The 9,795-nt window shown below is 39.1% G+C and overlaps 2 protein-coding genes across 3 annotated transcripts in view; one reads left to right on the top strand and one right to left on the bottom strand.

Annotated features, from left to right (window-relative positions):
* The window catches only part of LOC134191133 (uncharacterized), a 14,397-nt gene extending 13,878 nt beyond the window's left edge, over window positions 1-519 (top strand). For both annotated transcript variants that reach the window (XM_062659711.1, XM_062659712.1), the window contains exons 24-25: window positions 1-38; window positions 101-519. The exon at window positions 1-38 is cut by the window's left edge and continues 35 nt beyond it. In XM_062659711.1, coding sequence (XP_062515695.1) covers window positions 1-38; window positions 101-274 — 212 coding nt within the window. In that variant the 3' untranslated portion in view covers window positions 275-519. The remainder of the gene's footprint in view (window positions 39-100) is intronic.
* A 1,337-nt stretch (window positions 520-1,856) lies between these two features.
* Window positions 1,857-9,717, bottom strand: LOC134190737 (uncharacterized). The gene is made up of 10 exons (XM_062659234.1): window positions 9,680-9,717; window positions 8,030-9,188; window positions 6,401-6,530; window positions 6,127-6,336; window positions 5,731-6,044; window positions 5,357-5,672; window positions 4,208-4,468; window positions 3,470-3,916; window positions 3,272-3,409; window positions 1,857-3,119 (listed from the first exon to the last, which is right to left on the bottom strand). Exons 1-10 carry the CDS (start codon window positions 9,705-9,707, stop codon window positions 2,064-2,066), a joined length of 4,059 nt encoding a protein of 1,352 aa, XP_062515218.1. The 5' UTR covers window positions 9,708-9,717; the 3' UTR covers window positions 1,857-2,063.
* Between the last annotated feature and the right edge of the window lie 78 nt (window positions 9,718-9,795).

Below are 9,795 nucleotides of genomic sequence, written 5' to 3' on the forward strand. Positions count from 1 at the left end.
GTGACAGATTTTGGTACGAAAGACTGCTGAGTGACAAGGTATCTGGAAAAGATGGTCTGATCATGATCATGATCGGTATTGATATAGATATGTTGTGTAGGAGATCGAGTTTGTGGAGAAGAACTTGACTTTGTCACAAATCATTTGTTTGAATACAGATTTTGATGACGTGCCGGAGAATGTGATGTTCTCAATGCAACGGTGTGCATTCGTTAGGCAACATCAGTGCATCTCGAAACCTGCACCCTCAGTGGCATGTCCACAACAGACTTAATTAAGGCTAGCACTATAGAGTAGCAGCTGGTTGACACTGTGTAATGTGTGTGCATGTATGTTTAGTTCAACTTCAACCATCGTCCTTGTAACACGAGGCAGCTCTTTTAACATGCACGCTGTTCTCGAGTTGTTGGCTCTGACCATTAATAGATGTGAATAGTACACAAGTACAGCGTTTGTCTACGTTATTTGAACATCTGCAGTGTTTGCTAGACAGACAATAGACATCGAGTATGTGTGAGATTCTGGATATAGACAGAACATAGGTGTAGGAAGCAGGAGGGCCAGAAGGGGCACGTGCCTCTCCACTATTTTGGCTAAGTTTAATTTTGGCCAATATTTATTCAACTTGAGCCGTGTACCTGTCAAGTGACCTGCTAATATTTAGGGATGACAGACGTAGAAACTGATAACATTGACATGACATAGCACTATATATATATACTGTTTTTCTGCTGTGTAGCATGCATACTAGTATATATGAATAATAATGACGCATTTAGGCAAATATGTACGTGCCCCCTCAACCAAATCTAGGTTCCTACACTGCTGCACAATACCGGGACAAAGGTGACCATCTGTCATGCGACAACTGGTCTTAGCCTTGACTGGTCCGGGGCTAAGGTGGCTATGGTTACAGTTAAAGTTTAAGGGTTAATGTCCTGGACTACTTGCAGCAATACCAGACCATCTCAACCACAATTAGTCTGGGGACCAGTTATGGCAGCCACAAGTGGTCCCCCGGACCAGTTAAGGCTGGGGACCAACTATAGCTTGACACATATTTGACAAAACCGTATTTAGTCCAAATTGTGTTGCAATTAAGAGATGCATTTAGTGTTTTTACATGTCTCAAAGTTACTACAGAACAATCATAACACGAGAGTATTGATAGAACTACTTGATTCTATCTACTTCATCTGTATACAGAACGAAAGGATGGATGCATGAGGAACTCTGACTACAACGTGCGGCTGCACTTGTTGCTTCTACACTTTTGCGTTTACAAAAATCCGACTTGAAATTTTCATCAGATGTAATTGATTTTTGGAAGCTTGGTTTGAATCCCATTCCAGTCACCAGATGTAACGTACTACATGTTACACCGAGTGCATGTCACGGTCATCTGTTGCCCTCATAGCACGGGGCACTTCTCTTGTCTACGAGAAGTAGACTATAGAATAGCACACAGAGTACAAAAACCTTAAATGTGGAGGCTATAGATCTATATATAGACAGCCAGTTATAATTACATTGATCACAGCTTTATAGACATACCTACTAGCTATACAGTTTTCTGACATCACATCTTAGGGTGGCTTCGTGTCGGCAGCACTAGCTAATATCACGGCTATAAAACTCATCAACATACATACCATGTAGACCATGTGCACATGTACGTAGTTTTGCTCCAGACTCTCGTAACTTTGATTCTTGATGCGTATGTCACTCGCAAGCGCGGGGATTGCGAGTAACGTACGGGAACTGGACATTGGCGAGGTCACAAGAGTCTGGGGACGAGACTAGCAATTGACTATCAAAGAAGCTTAGCAGGTGAGGCTATAGTGCTCAAGTTAGTGTTGCTTTGTTTTTGTACTCTTGCTCTAAATGCAATTGATAATGTTTACAAAATTTCAGCCAAATGCATGCACATAATTCATACAATTGTCAAGGTATAACTAGCTTGTGAAATATTAGCTTGTGAAATATGACAGAGGCGGTTAAGCAATTATCTAGAGCATAAAATCAACCTCAACTCACATAGGCAACAATACTCAAACCAGCAGTTAGTTACAACTTTCATTCTCATCCAGTAAACGATCTCGTAATCCAGCCAGTACAATCGTACTACCTCTTCTCTTCAATTCCAACTCCAAGTCATCCTTGTCATACATGCTGTCATTTTCTGTTGTGATATATTTAGCTAAGACAGCTGGCCGAGATGATTCCATGTCATATGACATGCAAAGGCCTATTTTCTGACCAAGTCTGATCAATCGATCTCGTTTCTGGTAAGTCCACACAATCACTGCTACAATCCAAGGAATGTATATCAAGGCTGCTGTAAGCCAACGATGTGTTCCAACACCTGATCCAGCAGAAATTGAACTTAAACAGCAAAGATCAAACAAAAGCAGTAATTCGAATACATTATCAAATGTTGCCCGATAAGGCCAAGAAATCCCTTGTAGAAGCAGTACCAATGCTGAGCTCAGGATAAGAAGTGTATTTTTGAGAGCCTGGTCGTCCTGCCCAGGAACAAAAGTGTAGATCAGAGTAAACAAGAGCCTCCTTTCTAAGTCTACAGCACACCACCACCATCGGGAATCCTTGAAGGTTGAATAGCAAATATCTGCAAATGGCTTGAAACGTGTTGATCGCCGAAGCAATAGAACAACGATAGGAAATGGCAATACAAACAATCCAGCAACAAGGCAAGACCAGATAAAGAAACCGAGATGTGGATTCTCGTAGCAAGCATACCCCGGATCATCCACGAAACGATACGTTGAAGTAACAACATCAGAGGGTCTGAACTCAATGCATTGCATAAACCCAAAACAGACATTAGCAAGACTGAAGTACGACAACAAGATGATCAACCAGATTCCTCCCAGGCAAGAATGTCTAGACACATAACGTGAAATACGGCGAACTCGACCAGCAACCAGTGTGAACAATATGACCAATACGAGCATGTAGATCGATGGAACAAAGTGTGATGCCAATCTCTGAATAGCAGTAAAGTTGGAAGAGTAACACCTACCAAATGAAAAATCCAAATTGACGAGATGAATGATAAAGTAGGTTCCACTGTTATCATCCAAAAGTAAGGCCGACATCTATGCATACAAAGAGATTGAGGTACAACAAATCATACATCACGAACACAAAGACGTATATAACACAGCTTATTCAAAGCATACAACATGCTGCTTGAAGTTACACAGTACAAGTGGAACTATTTGATTCTTGATTTTATGATCATACTCACTTGTGTGAAGAAAAGTAGTGCAGCACCAAGTGGTGATATTGTTATGTTCAATAGAATGATAGCAAGTGCAATTACCAAGCCAAAGAAAAACGTGAAAAATATGATGAGACCTTGCTGGTCTTGACACTTGACACAATGCTGTAACAACATACATTTATGTATGAGAAGCAAGCATTTGTGGGTGACAAAACATCTCACCAGGGATGACGGTGTGACAGCATAGCCATCTTTACATTCACCGCATAATGGTCCCTGCCTGTTTTCACTACAAATGCCATCTGATTCGGTCCATGTTTCCATCTCCACTTCTTTGCAGAAGTCGAGGACACAGTCGGCAAATGCCGCCTTCCTATTGACGATCACCACATTCATAGGAGGATCCACATGGCATGTCACTTCACTGCTATTTGGTTTGTAGTCAATGCGATTGCAATAGTCGGTTTTATTGTCATTGTTGACAGGAGATGGGTCACCAAACCATTTCGATTGGTAAATATGTGCAGTGTTCCCATTATCACAGTAGAGTACTGCACTCTTGTATGTGTCATTGATGCTGTAGCAGTTACAAGCAAAAGGAGTCGGTTGATTTGTTGGAGTGCCTTTTTGTGGTACCACCAACAAGTCAGATAAATAGACAACTGTTTCCTAAACATACACACTGTCAACTACAGACGTAACTGAAATCAAAAGAGAGATTTTTTATTACCTGTTAGCAACAAACATTTATATAAATTTGTTTTGGAACACAGTTTGTCTCTATAAAAGCTGCTGGCATCAGGACTTAGAGCATTTATGCAAGCATAACATTAAATTGCATAGAGAAACAGCTAGCCGAGTTCATTACATTTAACCAGACAATCCATCCTCATATGACACTTATATGTATAAATACCTATGCATGCATGCATGCATGATTACTAATAAATTTGTACAAACCCTTTGATAGGCTGCAGTAGGTGAAGAGAAACCAAAAGGACAGCTGCTCAAAATAAAGGGTACTCTCACAACCAGTTCCAGTCCGAGAACATGTGACGTGGTTCGAGCTACCAGTGTGCCCGATGAGCCCGTCAAACCATGCAGTCTCAAATTAGATAAAGGAGAGTTGGGAGAAAAATAGATGCGAGAATTTGATGGATGAAGAAATCCATTGTACTCCAATAGCACAGGAGGCTCCGAGTTACTTGCAGTGGCCTCCACCTAAAAGGGAACAACTCAAAATTAGCCTGAACAAAGAAATAACGATTTACAGACTTTGTATTAAAGAGGACACACGTTTATAACAATTAAATTAATATTCTACAATAAAGTGCATGTTCTTAGCATAAGCTCATTATAATTCAATCAGCAGATCACATTGCAATTATTTGCAATTACAAACCTTGTAATCTTAAATTGATAAAGTTTGTAAACGTTTGCTCAGCTAGTTGTTCCACTGAATGCTGCAACATTAAATATTGAGACTACAAAAATTGACAATTTGTAGTACATAGAGCGTGTACAGTCTGATGTGAACCTTTCTCTCATTCATACTCTAGGTATAGTCCTAGTTTCTTGTCAATATAGTCATTATGGAATATTTATAGAAGATGTGTCCACTTTTAATGTGACAATGGAATGTAGCCTAATTGATTTATATGTATGATTGCAATGTAAATGTTTTATACAGAGTCTTTAATTAATTAAGGACTCGTTCAATACAAACAGAGAAATGTATGTATGCATACATGTATGTATACATTGATTAAAATGTACTCGAAATCGGTTGACATACCATCATGTATACAACACCGCTACTTTGTAGTATAGAACATATTAGATCCCACTGTCATTAGCATCCCGTCCATAGATCCAACCGCATCCACTGTTACCACATAAACGTCGATTGAGTTACTTACTACACCCAAGCAATTGTAACCATATTATTACAAGTTCATGTCGGTATATAGGCTGGTGCCCGAGGTCCCCGTATAGCTATGCCGCTGTATTTCTGTGTTTGTGCGTTTATCAATATCAACATGAAACGTTATTCTAATAAAATAGTAATGAACAGTGTAACCGAGCTGCATAACTACATGTATGTCTTACTTGTATGTATGCTGTAGTATCACTTGGCTCCATAAACTGTCCGTGGAGAGTGAAGTTGAGATAGAAAAACTCTCCAGGAGCAGGTGTCAATGTAATCAAACTTGGATTTTGTTGTAAAGAAGCTTTACGTTTAGATCCTGGTTCCTTGGTGTCATCATAAACAGTAAATGACCAAGGTAAATACAATCGTTCTGGGGGAGGAGTGATTCCAATACCAGCAGATGGATTAAGAAACCCATTGTCACTGTACGTAATATCATAAAACTCACGAGATAAAAGTTCAGCACTGCGATTCAAAGCTGAAACATTCGAAAACCTGAACAACAAAGTCTAAGGTTTCATATATGCAAATGTAGTTTGTTACATGCACTTACACAGCAAGGGCAATCTCATCCAAACAACTTGCTAGTGAAATGTAAACTGGACCAACTGGTTTGAAGCATCGACAGCTTGCTCCAGCAAGAGCAAAGAAATTTGGAGCCGAAGCAGCTGTTGTGACTGCGTTTTTGTTGGCAGCGACTTTAACATTCTTAAAAGATGTCGCCTTGTCATTAAGACCATCTTGCCCAATTCTTTGAGATGGTAATGGGACAAAGTTGCCCAGCCAACAGTGACGAAAGCTATAAAAGTAAAAGACATCCCCTTGCACTCCAGCTCGATTGGAGTCAAAGACAAATCTTGCCCCATTCTAAATAACAAGAAATGAATTCAACAAACACAAACAAACAAACAAACAAGCAAACTAGCAATGTGTCTGTCTGATTGATTACTTTCTGCACAATATCATGTTGTCCTGGTATTCCTGCTTCATTTCCGAATCTAATGCAGCAAGGCCTTGATGGATCAATGTAGGTTGTGGAATGAAGCAAAAACTCATTGTATGTTTCAGCGGCAGTATCGTGGTCTGCCCATATTACCCCACCATGACGATCGGCAACATTCTCATGAAATTCAGCTCTCTGAACCATATCCATATAGACCTGGAATATATAGTTAAACTTACAAACATAATCTGCTTCATTTATTACCCAAAATGAGAAATACCATGCTTCCGTCGTTTATTGATATTGCAGCTCCATCTGTAGCTTTATTTCCTGTGAAACAAGGATACCCTTCCAGGTGACATGATGATGATATCAATACAATACAGCTTTCCTCATTGGACTCAAACAAACTGTAAACATAAGAGAAATGGTGTCATCATATTGTCGATATTAACATTTCATCTGGACTACAATAAGAGATAACATCTAAAGTCTTGTATTGATCTTTATTGATTGTCGTTTAATAGTATATACTATAAGCAAACAGATACATAAATTAGTATTTTAGATGTTTCTGCAATCAAAATAGAATAGAATAGAATGCTTATTAGAACACAAACAATAATTATTATAAAATATGCTAACAACACCATTAAAAATATTAGTTAATAATTCTACATTAAACTTCCAAAATAATAGTTCTAATTTTCTAGCACAAAAAGTATTAATTCTTTGTTTACTGAGAGCAAGATCAACAATCACACTGTAGCATAGCTGTCTCAGTTCTATAAACAAAAGCATATGATCTGCTCTGACACTATCGCACTATCATATTGGTGAAATGTGAGACTCTACCTACTGCAGTATTCAAATTCGTTTTCAAATGAGATGACAGCAATACTGTTTTACTATATATATTGATACCAAAATGTGTTATTTTATATGTCAAATATATGCATGGCTGACTTCATTAATTAATTAATTCATTACCATTTGATAGGTAGTAGTCAACAGTCTCCTTCAAAACAAAGGAACAATCAGAACATCCATATGACCCTTTTTGAAACCAAATTGTTGTTGACTAGACATCAGCATACCATGCAACTTGTCACGCATTATTAGTTCCAGTGCTTTTGATGTTGTTGACAAAACAGCTATTCCTCTGTAATTGTCTGGATCACTGGCATCACCATGTTTATCTTTAATGACTGGAACAACATAAGACTCCAAGAATTGAGTTGGGACTACAGAATGCCTTAAGCAAGCAGTAAAGGCTGTACTCATGTGGATAGCTAATTCAAAGCCACCATACCTAAGGTGTTCGGACTCTACTTCATCAGGTCCAGCAGATTTTCTTACTTTCAGTTGATGAAATGCTTCTTCAACCTCTTTGGGATGTATCTCAACACACCACCATGGTAGTTTTGATGTTTGTATTCGATGTTTCAGATTTGTCTCAAATATTTGACACTCTCTATCTATAGAATCGTGTGATTGACTGTTGATAATTTGGCTACATTGCGTCTTCAAGCACTCCATCATTTCACTGTCAGACATACCATTTTGTATACAAGGCTGCGTTTCGTACTTTCTTCCTCGTACTTTCTTCCAAAACGTATCAGTATCACCATCTAAGTCTGACTTTGGTGGTGAGTCATCACTGGTTCATTGTTTGATTGTGCAGTATCAAAGCTTATTTGACGTAAAATGTTTTGTACAGTTAGTCATACATCAGCAGCAAACACATATTCAAATCTAGACTGTGTTTATAGACACTAGCTCTAATAAACACTATACATATGTACTCTTAATTTTACTTATATGGTGCATCCTGGAGAACACATGAATTTAATTGGCTGTGTACATACAATTGGAGGCTACAAATATCAAACATGCTATTGCAGATTACCTTTTGCCATTGATTGTTAACGACATGCCGTTTGCATACACAATACCATGACTGGCTATGTTTCCAATAAATGTTGAATTTGAAATGATGACTTGCTTTGAATTTTTTGTAGTCACACCACTTGATATGTCACCATCATAACGAAGCAACAATGCACCACCAAATGGAGCTTGATTATTGAGAAAAGATGTGTTTTCAAATCTAACGTCATTAGCAGCAGCGTCAGTAAGGTAGTCCACAAAAACAGCACCACCATTGAAAAGAGCGGAATTATTTCTAAACGTACAGTTCTTGAAAAGAATGTGGTTAGCTGCTATCTCAGTGTTGCCTAGATTCTTGTCAAAAAAGGCAGCCACAGATCCTCCAACCGAGCCAAAGTTATTAGAAAAACTACAATTTTCCATTTCAACAAGATCAAGAGAAGCATCTTCAAACTGTATAGTGACTGGCGATCTGTTGTCGTTTGGCTTTACATTATGGATAACACAGTTTTGCATCCTCAATACTCTAGCTAGAGATCCCTTCCTGAACAGTACTAAAATAGCCGTTGCCGCTTTCCAGTTTTCCTTGTAGTCATAGTTGGGATACTGAATTTTTCCAGACAGAAGTTGCTCCACAGACTGTGGTTTATAGTCTACAGCCACAATGTCGGTAATTCTCACATTTATTAGAGTTACAGCAACCAATTGCAACTTTGGAGTGGAGTTTGACTCATCGTCAAAACCACTGAATGCTACAAGAATCAGTTGATGGTATCCTCCCTTACCGTGTAGAGATTTAATAAGGATATCAGACAAGAGAGTGGAGCCAACAGGATGAACAACAACAATAGCAGACGAGTCACGTGCCACTTCAGAAAATGAGCAGTTTTCGACAACAACGTCCGACGAGAGATCAAACGTGAGACCAGCCACACTGGGAAAGTCGTGAGAAATGTGAAAATTGAAATTTTCTATTCTGATATCCGTGCATTCTCTGAAGTAAAACACAGCAGGATATCTGCGATCATTCGCCACTTCCAGTTTGACAGTCGACATCATAGCCCACAGAGAATCGAAGCGACCATAGAACTGATCCACCTCAATTGTCACGTTTCCAAGACCAATAAACGAAAATCCTCTGAATTGGTACGAGAATGATGGAATGGCTTTGTAGACACCTGGAAGATAGTAAATGTAGTGACGTCCTACAGACTGGTTATAGGTCTGAGTTCCATTGAAAAACGCGATGTCGTTACGCAATTGTTTAAAAAAGATTGTGTTCGAATTCAACAACCCTTCAATTCCCAAACAAGGAAATTCAATAGAAGATCCACAGTTGGGGTCACTGCTGCCATTCGTAGCGGAAACGTAAACAATAACGTCTGCTGCAGCAGAAATCGAAGTGGGCGATATTGAAGCGAAAGCCACGAAACAAAACGAAACGCAAGAAATCAGCATGCCGAGACTACCTTCGATAATTCATCACGTGAACTACTCGCACGTGAGTTCGATTTCATTGTAACAGCTAGACGCAATTTGAGTTTCGTTCTGCTCTGCAGCTGTCTAACTAGCTATAGTGCACGTGGATTTGCAATCTCTGAATTCGCAAATAGATAAATTTAGAGTCTAGGAATATATCATTATTATTACCTAAACCAGACTAGCTTACTGTGGTGCGCATACAGACGGACAGACATTTGGTGACGCAGCCGGAACAGAAACATAACATGTACAAGGCTTTACTGTCGTCCAGCCGTTAGCCAATCCGTTTCCTACACGTCATCA

Source organism: Corticium candelabrum, chromosome 15, assembly GCF_963422355.1.
Source record: "Corticium candelabrum chromosome 15, ooCorCand1.1, whole genome shotgun sequence".
Classification (NCBI taxonomy): Eukaryota; Metazoa; Porifera; class Homoscleromorpha; order Homosclerophorida; family Plakinidae; genus Corticium; species Corticium candelabrum.

Coding starts and splice junctions, on each gene's coding strand:
- LOC134190737 (XM_062659234.1), bottom strand. CDS start 9,707: ATGTCTGTCCGTCTGTATGCGCACCACA. Junction 5,673..5,730: donor GATGAGATTGCCCTTGCTGT/GTAAGTGCATGT, acceptor TTTGTTGTTCAG/GTTTTCGAATGTTTCAGCTT. Junction 3,410..3,469: donor CTGTCACACCGTCATCCCTG/GTGAGATGTTTT, acceptor ATGTTGTTACAG/CATTGTGTCAAGTGTCAAGA.